The sequence below is a fragment of the Globicephala melas genome, chromosome 6 (genome assembly GCF_963455315.2).
Source record: "Globicephala melas chromosome 6, mGloMel1.2, whole genome shotgun sequence".
NCBI lineage: Eukaryota > Metazoa > Chordata > Mammalia > Artiodactyla > Delphinidae > Globicephala > Globicephala melas.
In genome coordinates this window covers 90,122,318-90,144,633 of record NC_083319.1, presented here as the reverse complement: position 1 = coordinate 90,144,633, position 22,316 = coordinate 90,122,318, and the positions used below count along the sequence as shown (strand labels likewise).

Below are 22,316 nucleotides of genomic sequence, written 5' to 3'. Positions count from 1 at the left end.
TTAAATTTTGTCAAAACGACATTATTCTACAAAACAAGTTGACATGTGTCCTTACCTAGATCAGAACAGTGTACAACTCTCGAGTAGCACTGGCATCCAAACGGACATGTTGGAAACAGATCGAATGGGAAGAAGGGGTTAATTGGCTCTCTTGTTGGGAAAAGAGAGTTGTTAGCATCACTGTCACCTTCGTCTTCCATGTCCTTCAGCATCATATTCTTCAGTGTCAGGTACGAAGGGTGAAATAAGGGTTTGGCAGAGCACAAAGTCAAGAACACTAGGAGCACATACTCCTTCATGTCGTCCTGTGTAGGGGACCGGTCTAGAACTAAGTAGACATTGAGGATTAAGTTAAAGTTTAAATAAATACAGTTCCTGCTGCTGTACATTTCTCAGAGCTGGCAAGAGTACAATGAAATGGCATTCTAATTTATTACCAGTGTGAGAGTAAGTTTATTAAAAGTTTTTGGAAAGCAGTTCAGCAATATGCATTGGAAGCTTTATAAATATCTTTATTCTTCATCTAGCAGTTCTACTTTTGGCATCTAGTCTCAGGAAACAATTCTAATGTGCATAAAGGTGTTCATCAGAGAATCATATATAATAGCAAAAAAATTAAAGATAATACTAATGGTTAAAGAGAAATAGTAAAATAAAATAGGGTATATTTATTCCATGAAATACTTTGGAACCCACAAAATGTTTGCAAAGATATTTAAAAATATGAAAAACTGTTTTTTGAAATAAAAGAAAATATAAAAAATCTATACACAGTATACTTACAAACACAAACACACACAAAACCTGGCACAAATATACCTAATTGATGATAATATCTGGATGGTAGAGTCATGAATTACTTGTGTCTTTTTTTTTCTTTAATTTCTATACTGAGCAATAAGAACTACATTTATACTTAGGAAACAAATAAATGCTTTTAAAAACAAAAACATATTATCATACCTGACTATTTACTCCTAAAATCCTTCCATTGCCTTAATATCTATGTCACTTTTAAAGTAAAATCCTTCATATCCCCTTAGTACATCTGGAAGTTTTCTTTTAACTTCTCTCCCACCATCCTCCCCAGCCTCACTCTCAGAGTTGGTTACTTTTTCCACAGTGTTATTGGATTTCTTCCTTTCAATCTGTTCCATTATCTAATACCTGATCCAAAGCATCTTTGGTCCAGGCTATTCTTTTTTACTGATCTTTCCACTGAGTTCCTTTTGTTTAGTTTTTTTGCAGGGGGAAGGCATGGGGTGCTTTCAGTTGTAGTTTTTAAAGCCCACACAAAACTGGAATGTATGAATGAGAACCTTCTGAGAATAGATTTGTTGTCATCTGATGGTGGATATTCCTACAGGTATGTTTACATATCATGGTTTCTTAACCATCAACTGTAAAACATACATTCTTTGTACTTTTCAAAAATTAAAAGCATTATGATATCATCTAAAACAGACTTATACCTGTCTTCCCTTTGGGGCATGCAGTTAGCTTCACATAATGCCCATTGGTGAGTCTGTATCCTGGCAGGAGGGAGTCCACACCCAGCCAGATCATCCAGCAGTGTAGCTGTCCTGCTATGCCTGAGCACCAGATAGCACCTTAGCCACAGAGGGCTTCTAGAGTCAGTCAGAATTGGTCCAGCCTCAGGAAGACCTGGCCCTCCAAATCCTTGAATTATGCCAGCTTCTTACAGTTTTCTAGAACCCAGAAATCAGCTTTAATATCTCTCCACAGCCTTGCTTTTTTTTGGACTTAAGAATCAGAAATGAATTAACTAACTTAATTAAAATATTCATTTGTATATCTTTTAATCATCAGAGAAAGGTTTTTTAAAAAACCCTACTGTCATCAGTGATTAACCTGATAACTAACATTATTTAACGCTTAGAAATCTATATGGCGACAAGTACATTTTGCCCTCTGGGCAGCTGGACATGACCAGCCTTATCAGGTTTCCCTATGAGAACTCACACTCAATTGTGCTAGGAAAGGGGAGATTACAGGACACAGAACAGAAAAGATTTTTATATTTTTATAATCTTATTCTGAATCCCACTTCAGAACCAGTTCTGTCCTTCCATCTCTACACTGCCTGTGGAATTGTCAATTCAGTTTATTCTAGATACGTCTCTCACATTAACCAGGAGCCCTGAGAGGTGTAAAGAGCTTCAGTGGCTTCCCCAAGGCCACATAACCAAATTGAAGTGGAAATTGAGTTAGAGCTCATGTGTCCCAACCCATTCTTTGCATCTTCTGCTGCAACCCACACAGGAGCACACTCCTTTATCTTCTTTTATCTAGTGGCCTCTGTCATCTCTTCCTTTCCAGCCAGTCCACATGTTGCTGTCCTGTGTACATCTGTACATAAAGGAGTGCACTCACAGCTTTCGGAGGGTGGAAATGGGAGTGGTTGTGTGGTCAGATTTGTATGGTGCAGAGAGAGATTGTGCTGGCAACTCACGGGCCAGCAGCTTCTGTCAGCCGGCCCTGGGGACAAGCAGGTTACTATTCCAGTCACCCTGGAATCCTGGCACAGGCACCTGGTTTTCGTCAACTAGGCTTCATTTCCAGCATCACTTTGGCACATCATTTCTGCTTCTTAGCTGCCCGCCTAACTATGCTCCATTATGTTTCTTGACCGTAGGCTTCTTTGTGGTTCCTGGCTCCTTAATGCTTGGTGCCCTGCCTTGCCTTGACTTCCACAATTCTCATTCTTGAGCTAATTTAGCTCTTGGTCCTTAGCAAAACCAAAGATTGTCTCTGGTACCAATTTATTCTTTAAGATTGTTCTGCATCGCAGCTCTATCTTCTAGGACCATAGCTGCCCCTGACCTTATTTGACCTTGGTAGAGAAGTTAGTGAATTAAATGTCATTTGAAGTCATGTCTCTGGCTTTCTTTGAGGCTGCTGGAGTTTTTCACTGGGCATTTATCAAGTACCCACTGTGTACCAGGCACAGGGTTAGGATACATAATCCATGAAGTAGAACATGTTTGGATGTTCAATGGACATGCTTCTCCCTATCCACTTCTCCCACGCTTCCTTGCTCAAAACACAACCACAGCTCCTAATCCGCTACTCTCAGGTAAGTGTGGGATTGTTGTAAAAGTTAATACTTGAATGTCAGGTACGCTAATAGGAAAACTAAAAAACAAATGCTCAAGTTAGTAAATAGAACTAAACTGTGTGTGGTCAGTGCTAGCTGTGTACACTCTGGCTCTAACATTTTGGAATAATCTCCAGATGTGTGGTCCCCAGACTCTGAAAATAAAATTCTTCACCATAAGTTTGTGTACTCCTCATAAATTGTGTACTCCTCATAAATCTCAGTTTACTATTTGAGACCAGTAGAAATAAAGACATCTATAAAATATACATACATGAAAAAAAGGTTGAAATAGAATACACAAACCTAATAAGAGGGATAGTGGGCTTATGAGTGAAGGATTATTTTCCTGTCTATGGTGCATATTTTTAAAATTATTATTTTGCTTTTTAAATATTTTAAATAGCAATCTGCAAGAAAATGGTCTTTACTCTGGTCCTCCATATACTTTTGCCTTTTCTTGAAACTTTGCCACTTCTAGAAACATTAGACAGTACAATTAAAGGTTTCCCATACACTGCCCCCTCAGAATTCAACCAGCAGTGCCTACCTTCAAAATAGTCTGGAGCCACAATTTCTTGAGGGCTAGCACCATTTACTCTGGTCCATGGGAGATAAAAGAGTTTTAATAAAAAGTTATTTTTGAGTTGGTTGGTTGTTTGAGTTTCATTATTTTTGTAGAAACTTAGAGATAAATAGGCTGTAGCTTCCCCGTCTAGACCAGAAAAATCTATGTAATGCATAATTAGACCTAAGAAAATGGTAAAACTTTAAAAAATACATATAACAAGAGGAATATGTTAGAGATCCAAAGTGGGAAGCCAGGACGCAATGCCTTGGCTTTCCCTGTAGCCTGGCAGCAGGGCCAGGGACTTGCCTTCACTCCTGCAAACCCCATTTCCTGCTGCAGTCATGTTGCCCTATGATGTAGGAGATCCCTGGAGTGGGGTGTAGGCTGGGATGAGGGGGAGCAGAGCAGTTGTGGCAGACTTAGAGGGACACTGGTATGAGGAGCAGAGCTGGGAGGAGACACAGAAGATCAGTGCTCAGGTGAAAGAGAGGAAGAAAGCCAAGCATGAGGGAGGGGACTTATTTCTCTTACATGTTCCTTCCAAAAGGGCTGCTGGTCAGCCTACCTGTGGGGTCAGGAGGAGCATCAGCCAGTGTCCCTCCCTTCCTCTCTCTTCTTTCTTACACTGATAAGCTACATGAGTTCCTCCCTGCCTTAGATAAGATGGTGACTCTGGCCTGCTATGTTAGGCAGTGGCTTGTCTATGGTAGTTGGCAAGCTTTCCAGTTGCTGGCTGGTGGGGGCAGCCACCAGTCATGCCCTTCTGGACCCTTCCCTGGTGAGTGAGAGAGGAGACATGTGGAAGCAGGAAATGCCATTTAGTTGAAACTCCCTCCCAGTGTTGAAGTTTCCTCCAGAACATTGTAGACCAGATGGTGTGTCTGCTCTCTGATTGCATGACTCCAGTGAGAGGACTCAGGGAGCACACCTCCTCAAGAGGCATCCAGTTCCACTGCTGTCCATCTGTGGTTGACAGGAAATTCTTTATATTGAGACCAAAAATGCCTTCTGTCACATTCTTCTCTCTGTGCTACTTCTGTTTTCTGTTAGTTATATGAAATTAACCTGATCTTTTTGCATTCTCTTATCCTGTTTACTTGAAAAGAGAAGTCAGGAGAACCTTGATTCCATGAGGAATTAACCATTTATTCCCTTCATTTGAGATGGCAAAGGCTTGATTAAAAAAACAAGTGATTATAGACCCCAAACCTTGCCCTATTCTAGTTAAGCAATTTTTTATCAGTAGAAAAATATTGGAATGTCCAAGAGGGAACACTAAATAGCAATGTTTTTTCCCCATTATTCAGAGAGTGTAGAGAATATTGTTTCTCATTTAAATGATGACTCTTAGTTGTTTGTTTTATTTTTAAATTTTGCGTTTATTAATATGGGTCAAGCTCTTATTTGTTTAGTTTTGGCAGTATTTAGATTGTTATTTTTAAAACCTTTAAAAATGTTTATGTCTTGTTCTCAAGAAAGCTCAGTATTTCCCTGATACAGACGTTTTGACAGAGTTTCTTACTCATGGAAAACTTTGAAATTTTGTTTCAAATTTCTCTTACTCTGAATAATATTTGAAATATTATTTCAGTGCTACTGCTGTTATTACTAAGCCATGGCACATTAGAGCCAGGAGAGGCCTTTGAGACTTTGCTACCATGCCCTCTTTTATAGCAGAAGAAGCCGAAGCTGGCCTCCTCACTGCCGCATTGTCCACCCTTCTGCTTGGCCTCTTCTAAATGGGTCTTATTCCCACAGTGACTTCCAGACAGTAACCAGGTTCTCCTCGGAGAGGATGGGGTGAGAGGCTTGGCCATGTTCTTAGGACTGGAAATGTAGCTTGAGAAGTGTCTTTCTGAATTTACATAAGCTCCTATTTTCTGCTTAAATGTTCCACAAACTGGAATGGAAAATTTGTCTAAGTGAAATGGTATTTCCTCTCAGACACTATCATTAGGAAAATAAATCACTGTGCTTTGAAATCCTATGCTTAAAGTTCTGCTTGGCTGAAATTCCTCTCGATTCACAAGTACCAACAATAGTTTTCAGTATATAAATGTGATATAACATGCTCTGTGTATTCGCAGAAGGAATCCAGACTAAATTCTGGTGTAGTCAAGGCACAGCCTTGTAAATGGACAAATAAGTTAAACTTTGGAAACTTATTCACAGTACCTTTTTGTCATGGAAACTGATACTTTTAAAGCCTATGATTTCCTTAAAGAGATACTTAACTTTACCTTGAAAGTATAAATAGCAGCTGATTGAAGAACTTGCTGGCTGCTTTTCCTTTTATATGTTTTGTCCTTCATCAGTTTTTCAATGCATCTAGCAACCTAGCTACTGTCTTTAAAAACTCCTACCTCTTCATTTTTCTATTGTTTCCTATGCTTCCTTAAAACTTGTGCTTGTAAAGTTAATCTCTTGTCTCAAACCTCAGATCAGATATCTGAATATTCTTTTTTAATTAAGTAGCTGTAACAGAAGACTGCATATCCTCAATTCTTTCCACCACTACCCTATATGGCTAAATACTAAAAACATCAAGATGCTTTTACACATGTGTGGGCTTATGATTTTTTTTTTAAACAACTCGGTTCTTGGTGGGATTTTTTAATTCTTTATTTTTAGAGAGATATATACCCCCTGAGATTCTTTGTGACTTAATCCTCTATACCATGTGGCTACTGTTTATGGCTGCCACACCTCCAAATAGGTTAACAAGAAAGAATGCTGTGCTGTATTAGATTATGAGGGAGTAGAATATCAAATACATTATTTAATTTGTTAAAATCTAATATTAAATAAAAGAGGGAGTAGAATATCAAATACATTGTTTAATTTGTTAAAATCTAATATTAAATAAAAAATTTATTTTGGGAGGGGACAAAGGAAATCTTTGTTTTACACTCTGACTGGATATTGTGAAAAGAAGTTTCTAATCTTTCACATTGAATATAGGGCTAATTAAACTATTGCTGATAAATATTCTTTCTTAGAGTTATATGGATCTCCATTTTAACTGTCCAGTGTCATTTCATTACATAAGAATAAGGAATACATTTATTAAGGCAAAATATGAATATTCAAATATGTAAGTAAAAACATTTGAATAACTCATATATTTTTAAAATACCTTAGAAAATATCATAGTTTCACATTTTGAAAAAATCTTTTACTGTTTTCACTTAATGTATTTGTAATATCCCCAAACTTTCTTATCATTCATTATTAAGGTAATGTTATTTTCTTAAAAGAACATGTTCACAAGATATTTGTTTAAATTATTTTAAAAATCAACCCTGTTAACTTTTATGGTAAAGTATAATGACAGGTTATCATTTAGCTATTTTAAAAAGTCGCAATTATGTTGAAAGTAAATCCATTATATGTAAAACATAAAAGCTAGAGTAATTTTAGATATGTATTTAAGTGCTATTTTTTAAGACATTATACAGATAATCTTTAAACTATATTATATAATTTACAAGCATTTATGTTAATTACATTAATGTCCTCTTAGTATTGACTAAAACAATTGTACACTAGTACATGAAAAAAAGACATGAAAACATACCTTGTAAGAAGAGAGTAAGTTCTCCTGAAAGTAGAATTTTCCACCATGTACTACTTATCTATAACGTAAATGTTCTCAGCTACTATTTAAGAAGAAAATATGAAAAGATATTACATTTAAAAGAAAAACAGCCTTCTGCAGAGCCTGGTGTGGCTGCACCCTGGGTGACACTGGAATAAGCTGCTTCCACAGATTAGCCCATGTTAGTACTGAGAAGCAAGATTAAAACTTGTTACTGCTCATGTGTTTTCCATCACTGTTTGTATCGTAGCCAAGACTTCTAGCTAAACTCTAGACGTCTACTGGAAGATTCTGAAGAAAAAAAAGAGAGTTTAATAATTCATGGCAACTGGCCATTGAAAGTGCAGTCAAAGCCATTCAAGAAATACCTGATTTGAAAAAAATATGAAATTCTTAAATGAATGAATACTTATAAGTTACAAATTTAAAAATCACTCACTCTATATAGACTAATATTTATCAGTTTTAGGAAGGAATACTGAAAGAGTACATTATTGAAATGTAAATCCAATCTCCAGATGTACCTAAGAAAGGAGCCATGCTGTTAATTTTCTTCTGATGACTGAAGCTGTTACATCAAGCATACGTCTCAAGAATTTCTTTAAAAGCTTTTGGCCCTGCCACAGGCATGTCAGGGGAATTGCAGACCAGGCCCTATATAATGCTTCTGGCCCCAGCCTGTATGCTGTGATACAGACATTGATGCAAGGATACAGGTGAAGCCTGCTTGGACTTTCACTTTTCAAGAGAATATCACCTATGACCACATAGCATTTAGGGAGGACATGGGAGCAGGAAGACAACATTCACAATTAGGCCTGAGAGAATGCCCAATTCCCACATCAATTAAGACATCATCCTTCAAGAGGACATTTTTCTAAGTCTGGGTACCTAAGTACTAGGTAACACCAAACTAGCATCTTCATGACGTGCAGATTTGGGGGCCAGCCTGTTTGCAAAGCGTGTTTCCAGTAGTTTAGCAGAGTCTGGTCTCTCCTGACACAAAGAATCTGACTGTTGTTTGTTCCTGATTCCCAGAGAAATGGCACATGTTGAAGCAAGCCATAGAAAAAGTACTGTGCCTCCAATGTGCAGGACACCCAGCCCCCACTTAAATAAAATATACTTCTGTGGCCCTCACATCAGACAGTCCCGTATGCTGGCCTCTGCAGAGCTTTAAGCCTGCCCTGGGTGCAGCACCTGAGGTTTGGCAGGCCTCCTGTTTGGTTATAATGCTCATGTTCCCATTTATTCAGTTATGTTTAGTTCGAAACATTTGTCTGTTACCTTGATGAATTGGGACATCGTGAGTGTTGAACTGGATTTTATTAACCTGAGCTCCATCAAAGCAGTGGCCATAAATGAGAAGCTCCTTGGGCAGAAATCTGTGTCCTTCACAGTGTTTTGTTTTGTTTTTTTAACTTTTAACTGAAGTATACGTTACAAAAAAATAAACATTGTAATGGTACAGCTCAATTAATTTTCACAAACACCTAATCAAGAAATCCCAGCACTCCTGGACCCCTCAGAATCACTCTGTCTTCAGAGGAGGCCGCTGTCTGACTTCAAAAACCATAGCTTTCTGAACTTTATATATACAGTGCATTCTCTTCTGAGTCTGGCTTTCTTCATTCAGCGTTATGTTTTAGAGATCCATCCAGGTCATTGTGGTTAGCAATAGTTTGTTCATTCTCATTATAAGCATACCTTCTTGTATTGCGCTTCACTTTATTGCATTTCACAGATACTGTGTTTTTTGACAAACTGAAGGTTTGTGGCAACCCTGTGTCGGGCAAATCTATTGGTGCCATTTTTCCAACAGCATCTGCTCACTTCATGTCTCTGTGTCACATTTTGGTAATTTGCAATATTTCAAACTTTTCCTTTGTTATTATATTTGTTATGGTGATCTATGATCAGTGGTCTTTGATATTACTACTACAACTTGCAGAAGCCTCAGGCGATGGTTAGCATTTTTAGCAATAAAATCTTTTTAATTAAGTTTTGTTCTTTTTTTTTTAAGACAGAATGATATTGCACACTTAATAGATCACAGTATAGTGCGCTGGGAAACGCATAAGTACGTGTAACTTACTTTATTGAAATATTTACTTTATCACAGTGGTCTGGAACAAAACATGCAATATCTCCAAGGTATACCCATATTATCTAACATTCTTCTGTATGAATATGCCAGAAATTATATATTTTATATGTATATTCATATATATATTCATTTAACTGGGTTAATTTCCATTTGGAGTGTAGCTATGAACTTTTAAGCATTCATTGATCTGTCATTTGAGGCTCGTGTGTATGTTTCTGTCAGGTAGAATTGCTCTATATTTAAAAATTGTGGGGTTTCCCTTGTGGCTCAGTGGTTAAGAATCTGCCTGCCAATGCAGGGGACAGGGGTTCAAGCCCTGGTCCGGGAAGATCCCACATGCTGTGGAGCAACTGAACCCATGCGCCACAACTACTGAGCCTGTGCTCTAGAGCCCGTGAGCCACAACTGCTGAGCCCGCGTGCTGCAACTACTAAAGCCCACGCGCCTAGAGCCTGTGCTCTGCAACAAGAGAAGGCACTGCAATGAGAAGCCCGTGCACCGCAACGAAGAGTAGCCCCCACTTGCTGCAACTAGAGAAAGCCCACACACAGCAATGAAGACCCAACGCAGCCAAAAAAAATAAATAAAATATTTTTTTTTAATTATGGGGCCTCCCTGGTGGCGCAGTGGTTGAGAGTCCGCCTGCCGATGCAGGGGACACGGGTTTGTGCCCTGGTCTGGGAGGGTCCCACATGCCGTGGAGCGGCTGGGCCCGTGAACCATGGCCGCAGAGCCTGCGCGTCCGGAGCCTGTGCTCCGCAACGGGAGAGGCCACAACAGTAAGAGGCCCGCGTACCGCAAAAAAAAAAAAAAAAAAAAAATTATGAAGTTTCAACTTCTCTTGATAAGTAAAGCCTTGCCACTGGGTGGCTCCTGTTTTTGCATGGCAACACTTGGCTGGGGCTGAGTGGCAGCGCCTCCTCTCAGTGGGATGTGTGCCTCCCACTCTCTACCTTTGCCTGTGCTCACACAGTGTTCCTCTCCCACATCATTCTACCAGCCTCTCCTCACCTCTCAGTCATGGCATCTGCCCCGCGACCACCCGTCTAGGCAGGGTTCTGCCACCTTGTCTAGAGAGCTGGGAGGCACTTCCTGTGAGATTGTTTTTCTAAAGATGTGTTGCAGCCTCTCTCCTCTCCTCACTTGTGAGCCCTGAGCTTATCTTCCTCCAGCATGCTGTTGTGCTCTTTAGTCAGAAGGCTTAGGAAAAGAAATGGGCCCTGGAGTATAATGCCAAGATGCAGGTGGTCTTTCTGGCTTATTCACCCTATTCTGCTGACATTGTGACTAGAGGTACAGCCCAGGGCCCAAAACCCCTCCCACAGTCTTGGAGCTGCAGGTGGGAAGCTTTACCTCACAACTGCAGAGATAGCCCAGCGTGCACAAACACACCATTTGGATATAAACTGGAGTTTTTTCTCCACACCTTTGCGGGTTGTCATTCCAGACACATCAGTGTACCTCCTCTTCCCTAGAGTATTGTGAGGAAAAAATCTTCCTTTTTTGGTTCCTATAAGGGTCCTATGAAGGGGACCTAATTCTTTTCTACATGTTTGTTTTTTATTGTTTGGCTTTTGCCTCGTTGGGCCTTGGTCTAAATACTGGAGAATTAGTGTTACTATATCAAACAGTGTCTTTGGGAATCATGAATAATCTGCACATTATTATGTTTTAAACAAGATAAGTTTGAAAATTAGAAAAGTAATATTCGCTCTACTGACATTTTATGAACAGAAACATTGATTGCATAAAAGGAACATCAACACAAATTTCTTGCATGGCCCAATATATTCCAATCATGATGAAAATAAAAATAAATTGCTTAAGCCACGCTTGCATATAATTTTTAAGACCCTTTCCTGACCTTCTGCTAATGTAGAAATGGAGAACAGTGGTCAAAGCCCAAACAAATGAGAACTGGAAAGGACCTTAGAAATCATCTCATGCAAATTAAAACTCCAATGGGTGAGGAGTAGGGGTGACTGTGGTCACATGAGACACCTTCCTGAGCTCAAGTATCACTAAGACGATTGAGTTTTATGATGTTTGTCAGCTGGTATCTGGTGCTTCCTCCCCTGTTTACCTTAACCTTCTGAGTACATTGGAATGGATTGTGTACTAGTCTCTCATAGTAGAAATTACAAGGAAAATTTTGTCCATCCGTTTATTCAAAGAACGGTGTTAAGTGCCATGAAGAAAAGCAAAATGGGATGGGGGATTGTCAGCGAAACGTTGAGGGAATGAGGGGATGTGCCTTCCAAATACCTAGTTCAAGAATGTTCTAGACCATCAAATCCTAGGATGTAAATAATGTATGCTCTTTATGCATAACAGAGGTTGTATATAGTAGGCATTCACAAAAACTTCTGAAAGAAGTGAATTCATGGGTTTGATATGATTTTATGGGTGGTTTTGAATGTTCAAGCATCCTTCATGGTGGACTAGGCTCTGTGGTTTATAATGAGAATTGACTTTATACAGTAGATCATGACCCATGGGCAGTATTCAGCCCACAGATATGGTTTGTTTGGAGCATATGGTATTTTTAAAATTGAGGAAATTTTATATCAAAGTCTAAATTTACCATATCTTAAAAACTAGTTTGACAAAACCGGCCCTGAATTCCTGTGCAGTTCCAGCAATTGGCTGAGCTCATGGCAGCAACCTTCTTCAAATGGGCTTCTGGTTCCTGGCTCTCAGCTCCCATTCTTCTATACCCTGTGCTGGTAAGGACTTGCTTCTGCAACTTGCAGGCTGAGCTCCTGTCATCATCCTGTTGGATGTTTTGCTCTGAAGATGAATTAATGCCATAAATTGTCATTTAAAATGGATTGAGTTGAATTTATAATAAAAATGTAGGTATCAAATATTTTTAAGTAATGCCTCAAAGGTCAGTTTGCTTTCAGGAATGGGTGCAAGTAATGGTTTTGTTTTAAATAAATTTCCAGGCTCTTTTAACTGAGAAGACCTAAAAGCAGTGAGCATATCTAACTTCCAGATCTGTGTTTCTAAGGGCCATTTTTCATTAGAAGGAGCAAGGCCCCTGAGAAAAATGTCAAGTAATAGATCAGGGCCAGGGAATCTGTAAAGGAATTCTGTAAACCTGAAACATTTCATCATACCAGCAGGCACAAAAGCACTCAGAGATTACTGCGGACTGTGAACAGAACATAGAAGCTAGGTGAAGGCATAGTTTGAATACCTCAAATAAGAATGGCAATGGATTATAGCACATCAAATGCAAAATCCTTTTTATAACAGAGGGAAGAGGGCCAAAAGGATCATAGCTTTTTCTGTAGAGGAATGCCAACTAATGAGTACAGAAGGAATCACAGAGTTAGAAAATCACCACTGTGAAACCTCCAGCATAGTCACTGATTTAGGCAAAGATGGGAGCTAAAACCACTAAGTGAAAGGTTATTGGATGGCAAGATATTCACACAGACCTAAAGTCTTACCTTGCAGGATATTTCTTAATTACAAGGAGATGAAGACACTACCTTAACCAATGTCTCAGCATCACCAATAACACGCCAGCCCGACATTTTGTGCCTCCTGATATGATACAAAAGGAAGTACATGACATCACTTATGTGGGATTCTTGGCAAAAACGTTTCACCTAAATCTAATCGTAAGGAAACAATCAGACAAATACATATTAGGGGACATTCTACATGATAGCTGGCTTGGACCCTTCAAAAAGTGAAGGGGTGAAACACATAGGCAGAGAATTTCTACTCTAGATTATAGGAGACTAAAGGCAAGTGAACTCTGATTAGATCTTGAGCCACATATACACATACCACGCGCACAGCAATTTAGGACATTGTTGGGACAGTTGGGAAAATCTGAATATGGACTGTATGTTGAAACTGAATCGATGTTAAATTTCTGGGGTTTGATAATGTGAGAGAATGTAATCATTGTCTCATGGTTATGTAAGAAAATGTCCTTGTTCTTAGGAGACTTATACTGAAGTACTAGGGTGACATGATATCTGCAACTTACATTCAGATGGTCCAGCCCCTGTACCCCACAAATACATATATATGTATAGATAGGGATATGGAAAGAGTGAAAAAGATAAAATGAAGGTGACAAAATATTAATTGGTGAATGTAGGTGAAGAATATGTAGATGTTCACTGTATTCTTTCAACTTTTCTATGGCCATAAAAATATTGCTAAATAAATGCTAAATAGTTGTGGGGAATAAGGCAATTTGCCTTAAATTAATTTTAACTCTTTGATTTATCTTTAACTCTAGTGAAATATTTACATGTAAAATTTATTTGAAGTTAATTAAGGTGTTACTCTACCTACAGATTCTTAGCTATTGTACAAGGATCCCTAGAGGATTTAGGATGGGTTTTATGAGCCTTTTGATACATGCAGAGTGTTTGTATATGTGTATTTTTCTGCATAGAAGGTCCATCATAGCTTCTATCATATCCTCAAAGGGAGGGGTCCATCCTTCAAATAGTTAAGAACTACTGACCTAGAGTAGATTTACAATTTATAATGCATTCTTTATTTTGAGTATCACATACTAGTCAGCATTTCAGACAGTTCATGTATAAATTTGGTAATTGTGAATGTAATTCTCAACTTATGTAAAGCAAATGAACCTTCAGCAGATTCCAATTTATAAAAAGATTTGCTTATATCAGCTGATAGTTCAATGTAAGTTTATTTGACCACAGAGATTCTGTTACTTAGAAACACACCATGACATTCTAATAACATGATGTATTCCTTTTCTTTTCCAAACTAACATGTGTTTAGTGCAATCATATGTTATTTTTAATGCAGTCTGCTTTCCCTTATGTGGATTCACATTCTTCACATTTTGTGCAAAGGGAAAAATATGCTAGACTGTAAATTTTTTAATCCATTTTCATGTAGAAAGGGAAATATAATGTCAAAGAAGAAAATCATGCCTTTATATTTTTTAGTTGTGTAATCACTAAGCTCTATTAATCTAGTTAGAAACATCCACCTCTTTGCACATAACAGTGTGTGACAGACCAAATTCCAACATGACTTATAGTTTCAACTGTTCCTGTACAGCATGTTGAAGCAACGACATGTGAGTAATACGTTAATATGCCAAAGCGTTGTTTAAGACATATAGGATGAAATGTATCTATATCTATCTATATATAGATAGATAGATATAGATATATATAGATATATAGATATCTATAGATATATATACACATATCTATACTGTTTACAGTAGATTTTAGTTTCTCTGAAAATCTTTCACAAATGCCTCTGGGTCTGTTGGAGTAGGTTTAATCAGAGCTGATGTTTACAAGGATAGTAAATACTTAAACTCCCCAGGAGAACCATCTGCCCAGAGCATGCTGCACCTGGCCAAGGCTTACATGCAGACTCTTACTGTATCCCCGTAGACCCACTTGTGGGTTATCTCTGAGGTAGGAATCCATCTGCAGGACAGGTTTACTGATCAAATATTCTTCTAGTTTGGCTATTTTACATACAGTTTTTCTCCCTTTTTGGTGTTATATTATTACAGTGAATCACACTTATAAGTTAGAATTACTTTTGTTTCCTATAATCAGGATTTTTTTTTAATCTGCTTCTAAACTATTGCCATATCTATGACAATAAGTAGTTTAGATTCTATGAGTCCTGGTTTTACTCTGTGTTTAGAGAGCCCTTGCTCAGGTAAGGCTTGAGCCCTTGCTTAGCCCTTGTTCTAAGCTGGTTTCATTCTGTTCTGTGTGATGGATATGAGCATGCAGTGACACAGCACAAAGACTGCCAAGCTCAAGAGAGACGCTGACATGACTGCAGAGTCCCACTTGAGTGCAGCCGTCTACAGAGAGCATTTGCTGACTCCTGCCCTGCTGTAATAGGCCCACTCCTTTTTCCACTGTATATCACAATCTAAGGAATCAATGTCCTTTAATAATTAATATCTACCATATTATGAGACTTGGCAGCCTTGAGCAAGTCACTGAACCTTCCTACCTGCTGGTTTCCCAATGCCTATCCATGAAGGAATGGACACTCATCTGACGTCCACCCTGTGCTCAGTACTGTCACGGACATCACCTTATTTAACCTTCCCAGCAGCCTTGGTAGGCAGATGTTCTCCTCAATTTCATGGGCAAGGAAACTGGAAATCAGAGTCTAAGTAACTTGACCAAGCCCACAGCTAATAAGGATTCCAGTTCAGACCCAAGATACTCGTTCTTGTTTTTTCATTTCAAGAGATGGACCACCTGTTTCACAGACTTCTAGGGTTTAAGGGCCCCTGGAGTCATCTGGTATATGTTAGAGCTGGCCAGAAACTTCTGTTTTCATAAGTATTTTTTTTGTTTGTTTTGTTTGTTTGTTTTTTTTTTTTTACGGTGTGCGGGCCTCTCACTGTTGTGGCCTCTCCCGTTGCGGAGCACAGGCTCCGGACACCCAGGCCCAGCAGCCATGTCGCACGGGCCCAGCCGCTCCGCGGCATGTGGGATCTTCCCGGACCTGAGCACGAACCCTTGTCCCCTGCATCAGCAGGCGGACTCTCAACCACTGCGCCACCAGGGAAGCCCCATAAGTATTTTTAATATTTTTGAATTTTAATTTGACTGAGAGTCTGAATTCAACTATGGACAGTTGAATAATTCATTTATCACCAATTTGTAAGTACTTCTCCTATGAGGAAACTTTCTGTTTTCTAAATAAGGGAAAGAGATGGAATAGATATCCTAGAGGGTTTTACCCAGCCCTTTGAGGTTTCACTTAAACAGCAGAACATAAGTATTTCATTCTTTTATGTCAGCATCTATGAACCTAGTAATTCATGTTTAAATGATGGCTTTGGAAAACATTGTCAAAGTTGCTGTTATGGAGAACAATCAGTTGATTACTAAGTATTACCAGTTGTCAAAGCATGACTTAATTTTTTATAAAATATACTCTGTGTCTTCTAATGTCCATGTCAGGAAATATTAATGAGAAATTATTCCTTATTAATTTTATGACCCTTTATAAATATTTATTGCTTTTCCTTTAAAAATCCTTAAATTTTGCAGATTTCTTTTTGTTTTGTTTAGGCGTAGTATTAAGATCAACTTTGGACAACTCATGAGCTGATTGTTTAGACTGAGGAATCAACAGTCATTTTAGTACCTACTTTGTACACAGAATGCAGGGATCCAAGAAATGAATTGTCTCTCTTCTTCTAAGTTTTACAATCTTTTGGGGAAAACAAGATACACCTCCTACCCATCTACCGTACAACACCCCACATGCAAAGAAATAATCAATGCAGACCTAACTCATAATACCAGATCTGTCTTTCATGAGGTTGGTGGAACAGATGCCGAGTGCCGAAGGGAGGGGTCACTTCCCAGGGAGCTGGGCTTCTAGGCACAGCTTGTCTTGTGCCTTGGAAGCTCCTTGAGATCAGATCATATGGCTCAAGTCAGATGGAGACTTATGGTGTACTTGCTCCCCTTCAAATTGGAAGTCGGTGCTCATTAGGGTTCCGCTCCCCTGCCCTTCTCTTCACCTGCCCCTCAATGTCTATCCTTTCCTTTGGATTCCACTCCAGCTGAGTGCATTCCCACCCTCCTGCCTGAATTCCATGGTGACCACCCCCCCCCACCCAACTTCAGCATATTCTCACCCAAACTGTCCCTTTCTTACAGCTTCTCAGCAGTATCAGTGAGACTCAGAGCAGTTCTCCTTTTTGTCTCCTTTTCTCTTTGTGTGTGTCCCTTACATGGTAGATCACTATCCACTAATAGTTCTTCTCTTTTCTTTTCTTTTATTCTCTTTCTTTCTTTTTACACTTAATCAGTTCATTTTATTTTTAATATATTCTCAGTTATTCATGGCTCATAATGTCCTTCTGAGATTGAGTCCCTCAGAAGACCACAGGTGGTCACTAATTATGGCAAACTTGCCCTCAGACTTAATCTCCACGATGAGAATGTAGATATTTTTTTCTTTCTTTCAAACTCTCTGTCATACCTATTCCTGTTCCTGCTTCTTCTTCCTGTCACCTGTGCTGTGTGGGTCCCACTTATTCTGTTTCTAGATTATTTCAGTGGTGGCTCTTTTTCCTTCCTGAAACCATTGCTTTCATGACGTAGTCCTCCCTTCAGAGTTTTTTGGTGGTGCACTACATTTCTCATCACAGTAAGTCTGGTCTCTTCTTGCTGGCCTTCCAAGCCATCCCAGGCCTCTTATTTCCTGTATAATCTTTCCTCCACTGGTGAACCTCAACTATGCTTGGCTCATGCCTCTTTTAGTCAGTCATTCCTTCCCCCTCAACTGATTCAAATCCTATTTCAAGGCCCAGCTCAAGCCTGTTGATCTTTTCTTCTCCAAACTCAGTGCTCGTTATTTCCCGTATCATATATACCACAGGCTTCCTTTATTACTCCTGATTTAAATTTGTCAGGGAAGCCATTTTTGCCTATAGCACACAGCATTATGCTTAACATAATGTGTGGCACCAGTAAAAATTTGGGATTTTATCCTTTAGCTATATACCCATCATCTGTGGCTTAAATTTCCACATACTTACCAAATCTAAAATTATCTTGAAACAAGCATTATAATTTATTAACACTTCCCAATGAATTTAAAGGTTTATACTACATAGTTTGAACAGTTATTGGAATAATCACATTCTTCTGTGTGAATGGGGTGTCATCCTCACTGCTCTTAGTGGTGTCCATGCAGACCAGGAGCAGATTTCAACTAGTGTAGTGGGTGGTGTTTTCCATGTTAATAAAAGCAGTCATCCCTAAGAGTAGTTAACTTTAACCTCACAAGCCTGACTCCTAAGGGATGTGTGTAGAGTCATTTGACAATACAAGCCCAAGGAGAGATTGTTGTATCTTCTCACTCCTGTTGGCAGCACCTGCCAAACCAGGTGCGCTGCACCCTCAGATTTAGAGGTGTGCCATACACACTCTCAGGTGTCCAGACTTTCCACTTTGTGGTCTTCATTCAGAAGATGCATGTTAAGTCCAGACTCAGCCACCTACTCCCTGTCATTCCCAAGCGCCACACACTCACCCTCAGGATGCTGGGGTCATCCTGACCTGCCTTCTCCATAGGGAGTGACACAGTCTGACAGAGACAAGGATGTGAGCCCAGTCTGTGCACGCTACAGCACTGTGCCATGTTGTGCCTGTCCTACAGAACACGTACTCATGCTGACTGCCTTTCAGGGTGTTTCAGGTTGGAGGTCAGTAGTCTTTGGTTGTGGCAGAAGTGCTCAGGGCTGATCCCACCCTAGGAGCTCCAAAGGAACAGACACATCTACTAAACTTCCTTGCCCTGGCATACTCAGAGGTTGGCTGTGTCCAGGCAGCTGTAATCTGCATACCTGAGAAGCGTTTCTTCAGACCAGAGCTCTCCAGCGAAGTTCTCTGAAAGTGTGGGAGGAGCTGAGCAGAGGATAAGGACCAGGGACTTTGGCTGAATATTCCTTATGATTCTTAAAACTTGATGTGTCATTTATATAGTACCTTGTCTACTGGTTTCAAGAAATAAGGGTGGTTAGGGAGGCAGGCAGGAACAGTGGCAGCTAACCCTTCCTGATGGTAGCAAAGCAGTTTTGTCTGAAGAGAGTCTGTGTACTTCCTCTTTAGGGACACTTCCACCCCAGGGCACCATGAACTCCTAATGAGCCATGCTTGAAAACCACTGATGTGTTCATCAATGCATTTATAGTCACACAGCATGCTATTTTATAATTGAATCAAGTGATCTCAGAAAAGTAAAATGACTACATAATTATTGGAGACCAAGATGGGCACCCAGGTGTCCTGATTCCTGGTGTAATTATTTCCTTATGATTCTAGGCTATATGTTTCTTTAACCACATCTTATCTTTAGTGCTTTTTGAGCTATTTTAATCTACAATAAGCCAAATCTCAAAATTGAAAAGTTAGTTAGCACTCCTCGTACTTATGTGCAAAGATGACACACGATTAATATTTTCAGACCATAGCTGGGCCAGGATTTCCTTAGTGTACATATGTATTAGTAATTACAGCATATTTCTGAAGCCAAACAGAACACCTCTTTATTTTAAACATTATATATCATGAACAATGTTTGCTATATGGACATTTATCACATTTTTAAAAATGGAATTAAAGCTTCTATCCAGAGTATGATGAAGTTTCAAAGCAAACAAGTTCAATGCTAGACATATTTTATATTTTAAATTATAAAATCAGAAATAAAAGCATCTTACAACTTAAAAACAAAGCTTTCATCAGTCATTCTGATTTTTAGCCTTTCTAGAGATTCTGCTCCCAACAGGGTGTCCCTGAGTGCACAATAGGGTCTCAGTGTGTTCCTGGGCCTGGTGTTACTCCAAGGCTTCCAGGGATTGCTGTGTCTTACTGCAATTTGTGCTGTTCGCACACTCTAGAAACCCACGATCTGGGAGTACCCCCAGGCCCAGGCAGAGGGGCCTCAGGAACTCAGCATGCTTCATTGCATCACCACCCTGTTCTGCTGACTTCATTACACTTGGCCTGTTGATTTGATTGTCTATTTGATTTCCTGCTTATTGCCCCTAACGCAGTATGCATTGCCAGAGAGCAGGGACCTCATCTGATCTATTCATCCCTGTCTCTGTAGAACAGCACCTGGGACACATCTGATTAAAGTCAGAATGAGAAATGAATGCTGGAGTGTTTCAGTATTCGTCTGTGTTGTCCAGGATGCTAATTCTTTTGACTCACCTTATTCAGTTTGGGTCCCCTCTGACACTAATTTTGTTTACTGTTTAGGTTGCCTTTAACCACTTATGTCAATGCGTTTATATTCACACAGCAAGAAGCATTGCACAAGGGTTCTTGTTGATTAAATGAATAACCATATCTTCTTGTTTTCATCTGTCTCTTACATTCAACTTGGCCAGTTTAAATTAGCAATGCTTCTACATTCCTAAACTAGTTATAAATCTCAACTTTTGTTCCATAGGATTTTATTTCTCTTCTTAGCAACTTGGCTTAAGCCTTTGACCCTTGATTCTAACAGTTTGTATCATATTATTATTCTTGTTCATTTTGTAATCTCAAAAACCTAGATATTAAGAAAAGGGGCTTAGAAATAACATTAGCTTAAATGGGATAAATCAAACTTACACATTTTGAAAGCTGTCCAGATAATAATCAACTTTGGTTGAATATGCTGGTTGCTGTCAATTTTATATGAAATGTTGGCAATTATAAGTATACTCACCGTGCATACCACACTTCCTAGATGCTTTTTATTCTCTGGTTCTCATAATGACCCTGTGAATTGGGGCTGGAAGGTTCTGAGGATGGTGAGAGAACTATTAAAAGATTGAATAACTGAAGTTTGAAAAATTAGAGTAACCTGCCCAAGGGGGCCAAGACTAGAACTTAAGTTCCTAATCTGGTGTTTTTTCAAGGTACAAAACTGAGAGTAACAAGAAAAGTCAACGTGGTTTCTGTATGTGTCTTTTACAAATTACTTTAGAAATAAAGATAAAAGATCATTATATAATGAAAATTTTAATATATTATATGGTTTTGTTAGGGTCTAGTACATAGTGAATACTAATAGCTTTATGTTAAATTGAACTGAGTAAAAGGATACATTTGAGCAAATTAGGGCAAAGAAAAGAGGTACTAACAATGACCAGAGGAGCAAAAATTTTTTTAAATTTATGCATTAGGTTTACATTTACAAGGTTTAGTCAAGGAAAATTAACATATATTTTAAGCAAACTCCACTGCTTCCCATAAAATCTTTTGATCTTGAGCAAAGAATAATGAGGGTGATCTTAAAATACTGTTAAACTTTTTAGACTTACAGAGAAATTTTAGACTTACAGAAAAATTACAAAAATCATATAGAATTCACATATACACTTCTCCCAGCTTCCCCTAATGTTAATAACCACATACTTAGCCATAGTACAATTCTCAAAACCAGGAAATTAACTTTATAGTAGTGTTTCAATTCCACACGTATAATTAATAAAAGGAACTAAAGCTAAGACAATAATTAAGTTTATTTATACCAGTAATTGTATCATAGGGTCTTATAGAAAATTAATAAATTATTGCTTTAACAGTAGGATAATAAACAGAACACTAGTTCATAAATTCTACCTATTATTTTTTCCTGTTATCAACTTCTTGGTCTTGAACCATAATATACATAATTTTTAAAAGGACTTAGGGAGTTCTTAGCTAATAGCAATACTAAGATCTGTTGTAAAGGACATGCTTATTTTGTTCCAGATTCTTCCAGTCTAGTTCAGTAGCACACAACATCCTATTCTCATGAGAAAACTGTGCAATGAGATGGCCTCTTTCTAGAGTGTAAAACTGAAACCTTCACTAAAACTGCTAGAAGACTAAACCTTGTAGATATGTCTTTGGTTGTTCTTATGTGCATTGGCGAATCAGGTTGGCTAGCATAATGATACTAAGTATAACATGACATTATATCTCTCTTATTGATGAAAGATGCTACTGAAACAGATATGTGAGTATAATTTACAAATGACAAAGAAAAACATGGAATTACTTGATATTTTGTGGTTTAAGAACGACACTTGAATATGATCTTATGCATGAAAATGCGTAGGGTGATATTTCTCTTGTTTTAATATAGTTGTTTTCAAGATGAAGATGTTCCAGGGTTGAATCACCATCTTCTTCAGAATTGCAAATTTGTTCTGGAAGAATATTCCTAAGGAAAAATAGACATGCAAGTCATAAATGATCCAAGTAATATTCTGCCTTCATAATTTAGGAGTTAAATTTTACATTTGTTTTAAATCTCTTTTGTTTTTAAAATAAAATTGGATCCTTTTCTTATACACCTGAAAAAATTTCAAATATGTCAAAGATCTACATGTGAAAAAATGAAGCCATAGAATAGTAGA

General features: G+C 38.5%; 3 protein-coding genes across 7 annotated transcripts in view; 1 reads left to right on the top strand and 2 right to left on the bottom strand.

Annotated features, from left to right (window-relative positions):
• Window positions 1-7,448, bottom strand: part of ASPN (asporin) — a 40,861-nt gene extending 33,413 nt beyond the window's left edge. For both annotated transcript variants that reach the window (XM_060301183.1, XM_030847226.3), the window contains exons 1-3: window positions 7,267-7,448; window positions 3,669-3,718; window positions 56-328 (exon numbers count right to left, since the gene is read on the bottom strand). In XM_060301183.1, coding sequence (XP_060157166.1) covers window positions 56-328; window positions 3,669-3,718; window positions 7,267-7,313 — 370 coding nt within the window. In that variant the 5' untranslated portion in view covers window positions 7,314-7,448. The remainder of the gene's footprint in view (window positions 1-55; window positions 329-3,668; window positions 3,719-7,266) is intronic.
• Window positions 1-22,316, top strand: part of CENPP (centromere protein P) — a 226,367-nt gene that overhangs the window by 119,991 nt on the left and 84,060 nt on the right. The window lies entirely within an intron of this gene.
• The window catches only part of ECM2 (extracellular matrix protein 2), a 38,130-nt gene continuing 35,358 nt past the window's right edge, over window positions 19,545-22,316 (bottom strand). For 2 of the 4 annotated variants that reach the window (XM_030847217.3, XM_030847218.3), the window contains exon 10: window positions 19,547-22,120. In XM_030847217.3, coding sequence (XP_030703077.1) covers window positions 21,952-22,120 — 169 coding nt within the window. In that variant the 3' untranslated portion in view covers window positions 19,547-21,951. Of the gene's footprint in view, window positions 22,121-22,316 lie in introns of all 4 variants that reach the window. The other 2 variants (XM_070045776.1, XM_030847219.3) reach the window with 2 other exon arrangements.